We start from the raw sequence: 14,681 nt of genomic DNA, 5'->3' as shown, positions 1-14,681 counted from the left end.
ATCCCACATGCCGGAATGAAGATCTAATATCCTGCATGCTTCAACTAAGACCAGGCAGTCAAATAAATACAAATTTTTTTATTTTTATTTTTACTTTATTTTACTTTACAATACTGTATTGGTTTAAAAAGTGAATGGTTATAAAGGCTCATGTGAACTTGGTCCCGTGTCTGTTCACACACAGATCATTTGGTTAGTTTCCTTCTTTCCTCACCATGGCCAGTACCACCCTGTGCAACCTAATAACCTGGATAATGAAGAAGGAAGGGACAGGGCTATTATATTAGGTTGGAACAAACGTAATTGAGTTTTTGCATTGTTGAAATTTGCCATTTGATATTGGAATACCTTCTTAATATGGTTATGTTATACATCATTTTAATGCACATTTCTCTCTGTTTTTTTTTTTTTTACTAATTACTTATTCCTGCTGTTTATTTTATATTTAATTGGACTATGGAAATGATATTAGACAAAAAGTAAGTTTGCGTGTTTTTCTTATACGAGTTCAAAATGAATTGTAAAGCAGCAGAGACAACTCACAACGTTAACAACGCGTTTGGCCTAGGAACTGCTAAATGAACGTACAGTGCAGTGGTGGTTCGAGAAGCTTTGTAAAGGAGACTAGAACCTTGAAGATGGGGAGCATAGTGGATGACCATTGAAAGTTGACAGTGACCAACTGAGAGCAATCATCAGTGCTGATCCTCATAAAACTTACATGAGAAGTTGCTGAAGAACTCAACGTTGACCATTCTATGGTGATTTCACATTTGAAGCAAATTGGAGAGGTGAAAAAGCTTGATAAATGGGTGCCTCATGAACTGACTGAAGGTAAATCATCGTTTTGAAGTGTCGTCTTCTCTTATTCTGTGCAACAATGCACCATTTCTCAATCGGATTGTGACTTGTGACAAAAAATGGATTTTATACAACAATCAGCTCCGTGGTTGGACTGAGAAGAAGCTCCAAAGCACTTCCCAAAGCCAAAGTTGCACCACAAAAAGGTCCTGGTTACTGTTTGGTGGTCTGCTGCCATCTGATCCACTACAGCTTTCTGAATCCTGGTGAAACCGTTACATTTGAGAAGTATGCTCAGCAATTTGATGAGATGCACTGAAAACTGCAATGCTTACAGCTGGCATTAGTCAACAGAAAGGGTCCAGTTCTTCATGATAATGCCTGATTGCACGTTGTACAACCAACGCTTCAAAAGTGAATGAGTTGGACTATGAAGTTTTGCCTCATCCTCCATATTCACCTGACCTCTCGCCAACCAACTCCTAGTTTAAGTATCTTGACAACTTTTTGCAGGGAAAACGCTTCCACAACCAGCAGGAGGCAGAAAATACTTTTCAAGAGTTTGTCGAATCCCAAAGCATGGATTTTTACACTACAGGAATAAACCAGCTTATTTCTCATTGGCAAAAATGTGTTGATTGTAATGGTACCTATTTTGATTAATAAAGATATGTTTGAGCCTACTTATAATGATTTAAAATTCACTATCTGAAACTGCAGTTACTTTTGCATCAACCTGAATAGCTTGTGCAAAGGTCCTGGATGACTACAGTTTCAGCCAAGGCCTCTCTCCTCCTATGGGGGAATGGAGGGTTACTTTAGGTTGTTCTACGTCTGGGGTAGGAGACCTGTGATACCTCTATTCCGGAAATGCCTGACATCATCTGAAATGTTTGACATCTGTGAAAAAAGTGACATCATGGGAATCACTGTGTTGGGGCAGGTGGGGAGGGGTGTCAGGCACCAGCTTCCTATTGACCTTCTATCTTCTGTGTTTACATTCCTCAGGCCTCTAACTATGCCTCACCAGGGCCTGCTCCTTTTTAGGATGGTTCCTCTGTGCATGCTGCTCAGCATGCTGATGGTCTCCTGCTTCAACTTCTGCCTCTGTCATAAGAACTCAGTAAGTATTTTCACACAAGTAGAGGGATCTTTGGGATCCAACAAAGTCTCCATGCTACCAGGGCTGCTGTGGGAGTTTCTTTCTTTCATTTATTTTTTTTACTTTACAATATTGTATTGGTTTTGCCATACATTGACATGAATCCGCCATGAGAGTTTCTTATAGGAATGTGACCAGTGCTGGGTCACGGAATGTGTGCGCTTCTTCCCCTATCCCTTAGTCCTCTGGCCTCTGTTTAAAGCTTACAGCACATTTTCTCTGTGGGGAAAAGATGGTGATGATGATAATGATGTAATAACTGATGATGATAATGATAAGCTTATCATATACCAAGCATTATCAGTTCAGTTACTCAGTCATGTCCAACTCTTTGCAACCCCATGGACTGCAGCACGCCAGGCTCCCCTGTCCATCACCAACTCCTGGAGCTTGCTCAATCTCATGTCCATTAGTTGGTGATGCCATCCAACCATCTCATCTTCTGTGTTCCGTTCTCCTCCTGCTTCAGTCTTCCCCAGGCTCAGGGTCCTTTCCAGTGAGTCAGTTCTTCGCATCAGGTGGCCAAAGTATTGGAGCTTCAACATCAATCCTTCCAGTGAATATTCAGGACTGATTTCCTTTAGGATTGAGTGATTTGATCTCCTTGCAGTCCAAGGGACTCTCAAGAGTCTTCTCCAACACCACAGTTCAAAAGCATCATTTCTTCAACACTCAGGCTTCTTTATGGTCCAGCTTGCACATCCATACATGTCTACTGAAAAAACCTTTGACTATACAAACCTTTGTTGGTAAAGTAATATCTCTTCTTTTTAATATGCTGTCTAGGTTTGTCATAGCTTTTCTTCCAAGGAGCAAGTGTCTTTTAATTTCATGGATGCAGTGACCATCTGCAGTGATTTTGGAGCCCAAGAAAATAAGCTCTGTTACTGTTTCCATTGTTTCCCCATCTGTTTGCCATGAAGTGTTGGGACTGGATGTCATTATCTTCGTTTTTTGAATGTTGAATTTTAAGCCAGCTTTTTCACTCTCTTTTACTTTCATCAAGAGTTCTGCCATAACGGTGGTGTCATCTGTATATCTGAGGTTATTGATATTTTTCCTGGCAATCTTGATTCCAGCTTGTGCTTCATCCAGCCTGGCATGTCTCATGATGTATTCTGCATATAAGTTAAATAAGCAGAGTGACAGTATACAGCCTTGACGTACCTTTCCTGATTTGGAACCAGTCTGTTCCATGTCCAGTTCTGTTGCTTCTTGACCTGCATACAGATTTCTCAGGAGGCAGGTAAGGTGGTCTGGTATTCCCATCTCTTTCAGAATTTTCCACAAGTTTGTTGTGATCCACACAGTCAAAGGCTTTAGCGTAGTCAGGGAAGCAGATGTTTTTCTGGGACTCTCTTGCTTTTTCTGTGATCCAACCAAGCATTGTATTGTGTGCTTTTATATGTATTCTTACTTAATCCCATCAAATGTTAAATAGACAACTGAAGTTATTATCCTCATTTTGAGGAGGAGGAGAACTAAGAGATGCTAAGTAACTTGGCCAACATTATAAAGCTAGTTTGTGGCAGAGCTGAGAAGGTCAGGATTTTCCCCAAGGACTGGGTTACTTGTGTGGTGAGTATCAAGACTGCTTCTTCCTCTACTCCCCTCTTCCATTTCTGTGTCCTCTTTCCCTCTGTACTTTTTTGCATGTTCTTTATAGTCTCCATTTCATTAACCCAGACCTCATTACCGAGGGTTTCTGTCATTGACAAAGGCAGGGGCAGAATGCCTGAGAAGGCCCTGAGCTTGGTCTGGCTGCAGGGTGTCCTGGCCCCATTTCCCTGGCCTGCCCCAGCAACAGCCTGTCCTTGACCAGCTCCCAGTGCCCTCTCTTTCCTCTTCTGTGAGATGCCCTGACTGTCAACTCTGACAGTTTTACCCTCCCCTGGCTACCTTCCCCAACCCCAGGGGTCCTACTTAAACGTTGGTTAAAGTGCTGGAGGCTTTGGAACTGGAGGGCCTTGAAGTGCAAATGGCAATTGTGATGAATTTAATAGCAATTCAGCTCAGCTAAGGTTCACCTCTGGCTCATGGCAAACTTCCACCTTCCCTCTGAAGTCATTTGTTTTCTCTCTGCCTTTCTCCCTACTTTGTGGAGCAGGAGAGAATGTACAGTTAGGAGTCACGAATCCTTTTGAGCTTTTAATGTTCTTTGACTAAGATCTTGTTGCTGTCATTTTTCTGGTCTCCTCTTCAAGGACAGTAAGACTGGAATCCCATTGGCTCCAGAGGGTGGGACTGGCCACAGCATGAGGTTGGGGCTGGCTCTGACATAGCTGGCCCAGAAAAGCACGCAGGTTTCCTGAGGGATTAGGGCTGTGTCCCCTTTAGCCCGTAGCTCTTTAGGATCTGGGTACTCCCTGTCATGAGCTTTAGCAGATGCACAATTAACAAGAGCGTGCTGATGAATTTACTTAAGGACTGTGTGTTAGTAAGTCCCTTTTGGATAATAGTTCAACCAAATAGATGAGCTTTCAGAGCCATAATTATTCTGGCCCATTTATATTAGCTCTATTGAGCCTAGTCTCAGAAAAATGTTAATACTGACTTTCATCAGCAGAAGCTGCTTTTATCCTTATGTCTGTTCCTAAGCTGTATCCATTTGTCATAATCTTTCATCATGTGCTCAGTACAAGTAGGAATTGAAGCATCTTTTCTCTCATACCATAAAAATTGCTGCCCTGATGGCATTTAAAATCCAAATTATGCAGCCAGCCACCTTCACAACAGTGAAAATGGGTGGTGGGGAAGATGGGAGTGGTCATGATTCTTTGTTCAGAGCCTGGAGTCCAGACAAATGCTCCTAGTGACCTGGAATTGTTCTTCCCCAAGGGCATTTGTTACAGGTTAATGGCCACCCAGCAAAGGTTGGCTGTGTGTATCAGGATATGATCTGGAGCCATCCTCCTTTCCTGTCTCCTGCTGTGGCGCCTCTCTGGGGCGTCACTTCTAAGGAGCAGTGTGAATGCTAAAGGGATGTATTGTGTGGTATACTCACCTTCAAGAGACGGTAGAAGATCAGTGGGATAGTGGAACCCAGTATAAAGAAGCACAGAGACTTAGTAAGCTCTTTTTTGCCTCCCACTTTGGCAGTTTGACCATTTCTGAGCTTTGTTTCTTCATTTGTAAAACAGGCACCTCCCTCTTAAATTTTAGTGTAGATTAAATGTGATTATATATATAAAGTACCTAGAATTGAGACTGGCACTGTATGGCTAATGGATGGTCAATAAATGTCAGCTGTTACTTTTTAGTATGGGGTGGCTGCTTCCACTGTTTAATCTATGACTCTGTCAGCCAGGCTCCTATCCCAAAATGTTGCCCCCTCAGTCTGTCTCTGTCACAACAGCAGTCCATCTACCCTGAGAGATTCGTTTATTCTCTTGGATCTTGAAGGCTTTGGTCTTTAAGAATCTCTTATTCAGTTGCAAGTGTAAGGAAGTGTATCATGGTAAGCTGTTGTCAGTTAACACCTTAGCTGGGATTTCTTGCCATTTCAGAAGAAATTGGTATTTACAGTATTGATGGCAGAGAGAAAAGAGAATTCAGCATATTGAAAAGAGCCCTGAAAAGCCAACCGAGAGGGCACCAGAGCATGAGATTTACTTCAGAGCTGACCACGGGCTGGCTGGCCTCCCTCACCTCTCGGTCTTTTGTCTCCTGTTTCAGACCCTGCTGGAGCAGAGGGAGGGTCATCCCTTTCTCTGCGACTGTGTTTCTCACCTTGTCCATTAAAGGGCAGGGGCTGTGCTGGTAAATGTGCTGGGGTGATCTCATTCCCCCACTGCTTGCTTCCCTTAGCATCCAAGGCACAACCAATAGAACACTTGACTAAGAACAGAAACATAGAATTGAGTCAGGATTCAGGCAATCCTGGACTTAAATCTCTGCTCTTCTCTTAGCAGTGTGGTTTTGCACAGGTCCTGTGTGTGTAAAATGGGATTAAAAGTGTGTGTTTCATAGGTGAAACTTGGATGAGTTGTGCGGCATGGAAGGCACTTAGACCAGTGCTGGGCCTATGGGTAGGGGCTTCATAAATGGTAGCTGCTGTTTTCCTTACAAACCCATCTTCATGATGCTGCTTTTCCTGAAAACCTTTTCTAGAATTCTACCTTCAAAGTGACTGTCTAGCCTGTAGTATGTTCGTGTGACCAAGCCTCCCTCAGTGCTTGCTGAAGTCACTCAGAGCCAGATTTGGTGAACAGAGTTAGTTGATCAGACATACGAGCACCAAATTTCTGTCACCTCTACTAAAAACAGGTGAACTGTAAAATAATGGCAGATTGTGAGAGAGAGAGAGTGTGTGTAGCTTAAAATATGGTTCAAAGATAATACCAAGAGGAAACTTAAAAAAATATTTTGAGCAGTGATGGGATTGTTGGAAAAAGGGGCTTTCCCGAGGCTTCAGGTATGTGTCTCAGTGGTTCATATCTTGTTGTAATCCTTCTTCTTGAACCTACTCTGTTAGTCTCATTAAAGATCTAGGGAAAAGGGCTTTCTTAGCCTCTATTCATTGAAATGAACACTAGCCTTGCCTGGATTTTGAAGGGTCATATTTTCATCATCACCATTACCCTTGCCTCTTTCTTTTTGCTTCTCTTGATGTTGAGGATTTGGTTAGTTGATTACAGTTATACCTACTAGGAGCTAACCTGGCTAATAGATAAACTAAAGCAAGAGTTGTAATGTATAGCTTAGAGATGTTTAGTTTGACTCTCCTTGTGTTCTAAAAGTAAGAAATATCAGAGAAAAATATGGATTTCTGTTTCTCACGAAGTTGAATGCCTTCATGACAGTGACAACTGAGTAACAGCTATGTTTCTTGGTCAAGGCAGGAGGACTCCAGTTTTCACAGTTCCACTACTCCTAGTTGTTTTTACACTGGGCACACAGCACGTTTACATCCGTCCCTGCCTGGGTTCTGGAGGCATTTAATCCACATACTTCAGAGGTAAATATTATTAATGGTCTTCTAGCCCTGCGGTCTAGTGTACGGCCCTTTTGGCAGAGACTGACCAGCATGGCTGGGCCCTGGCGTATATAGGCTCCAGGTACTTAGTGGACAAGGTGGTCTTTGTTCTGGAGTTTGGGGCTAGTTCCTGGCTGTCAGTGAACTCTTTGGACTCACTTGTCTCCAGAGATACACCTGCCTGTAGGAGGAAGCGCTTCTTTCATTCCTTTGTTGTGTGATTACAAACTAAGCCTCGGGCTGGGCAAGGGTTATATACAGTGGTGAAAAAGATTGACACAGTGCCTGCCCTCAGGAAACTCAGCTGTTGGAAGTGTGGTGCCCATGCTCTCAGAATGTAGGGAGCATCCTGCCAGTCTGCCTTCTCATTAGTCTCACACACACCTACTCTTCTGTTGCTGGTTTTTCTTTTGAGCTCAGATTTGTGCGGACTTCATGTTGAAAGGGTAGGAGGAGTTTGAGGGACCAGGCTGCACAGGTAACCACAACTCAAACCTGACCTGCCTGAGTGAAGCCATTTTGTGTAGTCCATGCTGGATGTCACAGCACAGACTCATCTGACTTGTCCCCTACTCCCTTTATGAGTAATAGGTGTAATGGCTACTATGTAGCCAGGGCTAGTGATTTACAGGATAATACTTCTTCTAACATATGAGTGAGATGTTATTTCCTCTTTACAAATGTAGAAACTGAAGCTTAAAAGTTAAGTAACTTTTCCTGCAGTCAAAAGCAACTTGGAATGGAACTTTGGGTTACCTGAAGCAGAGCTTCAGTTTTAAACCATGATTCTATCATCTGTGCTTCTCGTTACTTGTAACATGATTTGAGGACCTCTTCTTGTCCAAGCTGACTCATTTGAAAAGACCCTGATGCTGGGAAAGATTGAGGGCAGAAGGAGAAGGGGACAACAGAGGATGAGATCGGTTGGATGGCATCATCGACTCAATGGACATGGGTTTGGGTAAACTCCGGGAGTTGGTGATGGACAGGGAGGCCTGGCGTGCTGTGGTTCACGGGCTTGTAAAGAGTCAGACACAACTGAGTGACTGAACTGAACTGATCTTGTCCAAGATAATTTTCGTTATTGGTCCTTAAGAAGATCTGAACTTCTTCCATCTGAATCTCATGTTTTTATTTCTTGTTAAAATGTAAAAATCCTTGGAGGGCTTTACATTGTCATCATCAACACCTTAGTCCCTTAATCTTTCCTCTGTCAGCTAGTTAAAGATCAGGACCTAAGGGACCCAGGGAGGTTCCTATCTGGACCTGGGGCACTGCTTGAAAAAGATGGCATTGTTACCTACATTGTTTAATCCCATGTAGGATTAAAGTTGTTTGGGAGACCAAAATGAGGTCTACATAAAGTACCTAGCACAAGTTTGGGTTCATAGGAGGAATCCATGAAAAATACTCTTAGGGGGAGAATTGGGAGGTGGGAGTGCTGAAATAATCTTCCAGTGTGCTAATGTGGGTTCTTCTTTGCCCTCCCAGATGTAATTTCTCAGAGCTCTGGAACCCTCTGGTTCCAGTTTCCTGAGGCCTTATTGCTTTTTTATACACAAACAGGTTTAAAAATGGGACAGGAAGGATGGGAGGCTGGGAAGGAATAAAATGAATAATACTTTGTATTTATATTACATCTTTCTCTCCTGAGTTCAAAGTGCTCAACAGACACCATCTCATTAATCCTTCATACTCTCCCTGGGGTGGAAGGAAACAGGTTTTAGGAAGAGGTTTCCAACCTGGGCATCTTCCTCCTTTAGCTCAGCTGGACTTGTGCATTCCCACTTTCACCCCTTCCTCCATGGATTGGAATGTCCCAAGAGGTCATGTATGCCCCATAGGTACCCTGGGGAATTAAGGTACCCAGGCCCTTACTCTGTCCTGCTGGGTGGCTTAGGAATTAATTGGGCTTTAGCTACCAGCTTTTGTACATCTGAGTTGACTGTTTGAGGGCTTAATGTTCTATTCAGTTGTATGCTTTTTCTTTTATAAATATCTTTAGTTTTTAATTATAAGAGTAATAGGAATTTTAAATATCAAACAGTATAGCAGCTTAACAAGTAGAAAGTTAGTCTCCTATTGTCTCATTTTGTCGACCCCTCTCCCCAGTATGTTCCCTTAAACCCCTCACAATAGTGTGGAACCTTCTGGACTTTTTAAACAGTGCATATACACACAACACATGCTGTGTTAATTTAATCATATCACCTCAGTTGTACTGGTTCTGAGACTAATCTTGTGAAAAGTCCAAACATGGCTAGGGAGGGCAGGAAATGCAAGGAGGAGAGTGTACTCCCCCAGGCCATTTTCTTTCTGCTTGCTTGCTACCCAGCTGTGGTGGTTCATGGCCTATTTTCCTTTTTCTGCAGGAATTTGCACTGACCAACCCAGAGAAGAGAGAGAAGAGCAGCACCAAAGAAACAGAGAGAAAGGAAACCATAGCAGAGGAGGAGCCGGAACCCGAGATTCTGGAGGTGTTTCACCCGACCCATGAGTGGCAGGCACTTCATCCAGGTACCAAGCCCAGCCCTGTCTCAAGGAAACACACTTGAAATTAAAAATGTGCATGTCCTCTGTCTCCATAGGGCTGTTTCGAAGGAGCACCCCTCTCTGGCTTCCTCGGAGGGGAGTCATGGTGGCTGCTGCTGTAGGACTCAGGGACCTCCACGTTCCTGCAGAACAGAGATTGCCGTATCTGAGTGCCCTGGAAGGCAGGGAGGTGGTGGGTGGCCGAGCTTTCTGAGCAAGTGATTGAAAACTTTCCTTGCACTTCTGAAGCGCAGGAGAGGCAGTGACATGTGCCTCACTCTGCAAATGCTATTTTGGGCTCTGTTGCTCGGCTCAGTGCTGCTGAAATATTGTTCATGGGAGAGTCCTGAGCACCGGTGCAGGGTAGGAGTTTTCTATTGTTAAAGGAGCATGTGCCAAGAAGCAGGGGCTGATCCTGGCCTGCTTTTTGAATGGAGCATCCTCAGAAGGGACAACTTTCGAATCCTTTTATGGCCCTGGGCCCAGGGATTAAAATAATAATGAAATAAGCCAGCAGTTGTGGTGTTTACCGTATTCAGTTACTGTGCTAGGTGCTTCATGTGCATAAGCTTGTTCAGTCTTCACAATAATAGGAGCTATTATTGTCTTTATTTTCAGATGAAAACATTGAGGCTCAGAGAGAGTAGGTGACTTGACCTATGTCATTCAGCTAACTTGTCCAATGTCATTGACCCCAGCCTGGACTCACCTGCCTCCCACTTGTCCTTGGCTGGAGCCCGACTGGGCCTGTTCTCAGGAATAGGCTATTTGTGTTCTGCACTGTTGCAGTGGGATGACAAGCCCTGGCAGCTGCCAGAGCATAGTTTCATCAGCTCCTTGCCTATATTCATCACCATGTTCTCACTGCTACATTGCTGCTGTGCTGGGCAGGGGCAGCATTTGTGCTGCCAGCCAACTTTCTGATAGCAATATTGCCCCTGCTGGGCTTGAGTGCAGGTAGTTACTGCCACAGAAAAGTGATGAACCACCAGGGAAACCAAGTAGGTGCTAATAGTGCTAGGTAGAGGGAGATTTTAGGGACAGAGGTACTGGGCTCCGCAAATTCTGGCTGCTTTTCTCCACCTTCCCTGAGAACTGAACCCCCTGGTCTCTGAGGACTAAAACAAGAGGGACTCTCAGGGTGTGGAAAGTGGAGGATGTGAGTTATATTCATTGATTTTACGTGATTAAAAGTGCTTATACCACTTTTGACCAGGCAGGTGCCTGGAGCACATGGAAGTCAGTGTCCCTACCCCTACCCTCTTTTCCTGTGGCACTCTTTAAGGCCCCAGTCCACGATGCAGATCAAGCCTGAAAGTTCTGACCTAGGGCCCTTGCCCAGCCTCTGGGCAGTGGGGTTGCTGATAATGGTTGAGCAAAAGAACCTCTCTTTATATCTTTGGGGAGGGAGGGCCAGCACCTATGTGACAAGGGCAGGCTGAGTGCTGTAAGCGTCTCTTGGAGAGTTAGAGTACTAATTTTTACATTTAACTTGTTGCCCCATTGACATCATCCTCTGCCTTCTAGTTTCTTAAGGCTCCTTATAAATTGTTCTGCCCCAAGTTTCCTTAAAGCCACTCCAAAGTTTTGTGAATTGTATTTGAGCACAGACACTCAGGTCCCACAGCTCTGAGGGCAAAGCAAGTCTAGTTCCAGTTGTGCTTGCCCCATATTCCAAAAATGTTTCCATTTCACCTACACTCACCCCCCAGAGCAGGACCAGTGAGGGGAGGAGGGAAGGTGAGAGATTTGTTTTGGCCTCAGGGTTTGATGTGTGATGATTGAGAAGTACTGTCGAGGCAGACAAGACTCTCTGCAAGATGTTCTGTGTGTACATCGAGAAGGTTTTTATATGTATGTTTGTTGGTAGGAGATTGACATCTCAGCGGTCTTTATGGATAGCTGGCATTTGCCTTTAATCAGTATATTTAATCCACCATATTCTAAACGCTACCTGGGAACTTCCATCACAGCTACTGAATGGTTAAAAGGGATTTAACTAGTCCTGGAATGAGTAGATAAAAGAGGAGGTAGTATAATTTATTAATAGTGGTAAAGAGCACAGACTTCAGACTGAGCCAGTCCTGGATTCATATCCTGGGTTTACTACTTTGGGGATCTTGGGCAAGTCTCTGAGTCCCTCAGTTCCCCAGTTGGTGATGTGGGAGAAATGTCCTGCCCGCCTCCTGCAGAGTCTATTCTGAGGATTTCTAACGTGAAGACATAACCTGGTACATAGCAGTTATGATTTTAAATGGTAAATTTTCTGTTTGCGCCACCCCTTAAACTTAATTGTGAAATTGGATGCCAGTGCGTATGCATGAGGGTGTAACCTTCCTGTCCTCTCTGGCTTTAGATGGGGAAGGGAACTTATGGTGACAGGGAAAGACTTCCATGGTCATGGAATGTTCTTTCCTTCCAGGATGATTTTTGGTAAGGGAGCAGAACGGGCTAGCACAGCATTTCCTGCGTAAGAGCTAGGACATGGCATAGGAAGATGGTGGAATATCTTTGGGGGGACTTTTAAGAGAATGGCAAAATGGCTAGTTTATGTTGACAGTTATTGACTTCAGTTCAGTACCTTCTGTCTCCTTAGGTCTCTGAAGGTAGGACCTCATCTGTGTTGTCCTCAGGTCTCCAAGGAGGAGTTACTGAGCTACACAGTCTGGGCTCATTTGAAGGCAGATATCCTGCCTGCTGTAGCCTGGAATATCAGGGGACCAACCTGTAACTTCATGAACCTTCCTACCAGGCCAGGTGGGAATTGGGCCCTAGCCACCCTTCCCTGAGCAGCTGCAGGTCACTCCCCTGAAGTCTCCGTGCCTTGTTATTACTGTCAGCATCCTTGCTGTGAGTTACTTGTTCCTGGAAGTGATTTTCCTGTCTCTCTCTCTCTCTCAGTTTATTTTGGGATCTGTCATACCTTACGGAGGCACAGCAAGCATTTGAGTGTGGATTCAGCATCAGCTGTTCACAAGCAAGCAGAGGAAAGCTGTTTGCTGGCAGGTCCTGTGGGTACTGGGCAAGGAACTCAGAAATTTGTCCTAAGGCTGAGTACCCATGAACCTCAGGCTTTGTGCCTGTGTACTTGTTATTAGAGAAAACTGGTCATAGCCAGATATGGTGGGCCTTCTGCTCCTTGGGCATTTTCTGCGATCCTACTTTGTGCCAAGCACTGTACTAGTAGCCAGAGACAGATATTAGCTCACATTTACTGAGCATTCCCTGTGCCAGGCATCTTTTGAAGGTAGGTGCTATAACTACCCCCATTTTTATAGACAAAATTGAGTCTCAAGAGAACTGACTTAGCCAAACGACCAAGTGATAGAGACAGAATTCAGATCTAGCTTTGTTTGGCTATAAGCCTAACCTCTAGCACTGTACCATACTGTCTTTCTGGGTAACAAATGAGACACGACCCCTGCCTTCCAGCAGTTTATAGTCTCATAGAGGATACAGAGAGAAAAAGGCATTGCAATGTTTTCAGTGTCCTGGAGAAAGTGCCTGGTGCTCAATGAGGGCACAAAGGAGGGTGCGGGGAGGCCAGGCCAGGGCCTTCTCTCTATCCCTGAGATTTTGGTGGAGCTTTGAGTCAAATTTTATGATGCTAAACCTCAAAACCCACTTTCAGTTCTCTTTTTGAGCTCTGTGGCCTTGTCAGGTTGATGAGAATCTCTGAATCTTGGTTTCCTCATCTGAAAACAGGGATGAAAATACCTACTTCACAGAGATGGTGTGAGACTGAAACAAGATTAACATATGTAGAATGTTTCACACAGGGCCTGGCACGTAGGAAATATTCAATAAATGGCTATAGTTGTCATTTTAAAAATATACCTTTGCTGCTGCCTTCCTTTCCTTGGGACCTGAAGGACAAGTGGAGGCGATGAGGCTGGCTGAGCAAAGTCCTCTCTTGTTCTGCCTGTTATCCAGTGCTGTGTGTTAGTCCCATATGGACCCATGGAAGCTTAGACCTGGGGCTTCTTATTGACCTGAGGTGACTTCCAGGATCTGAAATGCTGTGTGAGAGCCTCTAAAATATTGTCATTAGTACAAACAGCCACTTGATGGGATCATGCAGGAAGCCTGTGCAGGAACACATTCATGTGAGGGGGTATAAAAAAAAGTCTAAATCACCAACAACTGATGAGAGCAATCCAAGAATTACAGAGCACCAGCCATCTGGTCAGATCATTTCAGATCTGCATGAGCGATAGGAGGGAATTGAATTTTAAAAACCTCATTTATGGTAGACCAGCTACTCTCTTGCAGGCATTTAAGGGAGGAGTCTGATTTCCTGCAGGCTCTGGACATCTGTCTGAAGGAGCAACTGACTCTGGTTTAGGTGATGGTGGGATTATCTCTCTGAGGTCTTCTGCTCCTTGCAGCTTAGAAGAGGCCATGAGATCTTCCAGTCCTTGGATCCCAACTGCATATCCAGTAATTCAATTTAGACACTATCTAGCTGGAGTTAGTGTCAGATCCCAGTTAAAGGACTCAGTCCCACTGCCTCTAATGGAGATGCTAGTCACGAGTCCCAGACTACTGGCCTTGTGACTGATTAGCTATAAATTGGAGATTCCCAGAATTCCCTCCTCAAGTTTACTAGAACAGCTCACAGAACTCAGGAAAACAATTTACTTATGTTTACTGGTTTATTATAAAGGATACAACTCAGTGTAGCCAGGTGTATGAGATGCATAGAAGGTATGGTCGCTAAGGTATGGTCGAGGTTCACCAGTCAGAAGCTGTCGAAAGCCCTCCAGGGGCTTTTATGGAGTTTTTGTTATTAGGTGTGATTGATTTAGGCGGCCAGAGTCATTGGCCATTGGAGATTGAACTCAATCTCCAGTCCTACTTCCCTCCCTGGAGGTGGGGCTAAAAGTTCCTACTGTCTAATCAAGCCTTCATCCTTCTGGTGATCTGCCACCACCTTGGTATTACCTACTTCTACCCCTGCTCCCCCACCAGAGTCATTTCAGGAACCAGGGATAAAGACAAGATTTTTTTTTTTTTTTAAATACCACAGGCTACGATTGAGGTAGGACTGAGGGCAAAGAAAGCTCTGGTGCCTTCTGCCACTTGTCCAGCTCTGTGATTGGGAAATGGGTAACCCTCCCTTTCTCTCCTAGTCAGGAGGATCTTCTTTATGGGTTATTTCATTCCCCAGGATGGTCCGCAAGAGTATGACCTGTGTGTGCCCTGTCATTC

At 44.3% G+C, this 14,681-nt stretch overlaps 1 protein-coding gene across 5 annotated transcripts in view; it reads left to right on the top strand.

Annotated features, from left to right (window-relative positions):
• SIL1 (SIL1 nucleotide exchange factor) overlaps window positions 1-14,681 on the top strand; it is a 248,182-nt gene that overhangs the window by 54,745 nt on the left and 178,756 nt on the right. For 4 of the 5 annotated variants that reach the window (XM_068980447.1, XM_068980444.1, XM_068980445.1 and 1 more), the window contains exons 2-3: window positions 1,810-1,924; window positions 9,311-9,455. In XM_068980447.1, the coding sequence (XP_068836548.1) occupies window positions 1,820-1,924; window positions 9,311-9,455 (250 nt within the window). In that variant the 5' untranslated portion in view covers window positions 1,810-1,819. The remainder of the gene's footprint in view (window positions 1-1,809; window positions 1,925-9,310; window positions 9,456-14,681) is intronic. The other variant, XM_068980449.1, reaches the window with a different exon arrangement.

The sequence above is a fragment of the Capricornis sumatraensis genome, chromosome 9 (assembly GCF_032405125.1).
Source record: "Capricornis sumatraensis isolate serow.1 chromosome 9, serow.2, whole genome shotgun sequence".
NCBI lineage: Eukaryota > Metazoa > Chordata > Mammalia > Artiodactyla > Bovidae > Capricornis > Capricornis sumatraensis.
The sequence above is the reverse complement of the archived record's forward strand: the minus strand, read 5'-3'. Positions and strand labels throughout refer to the sequence as shown.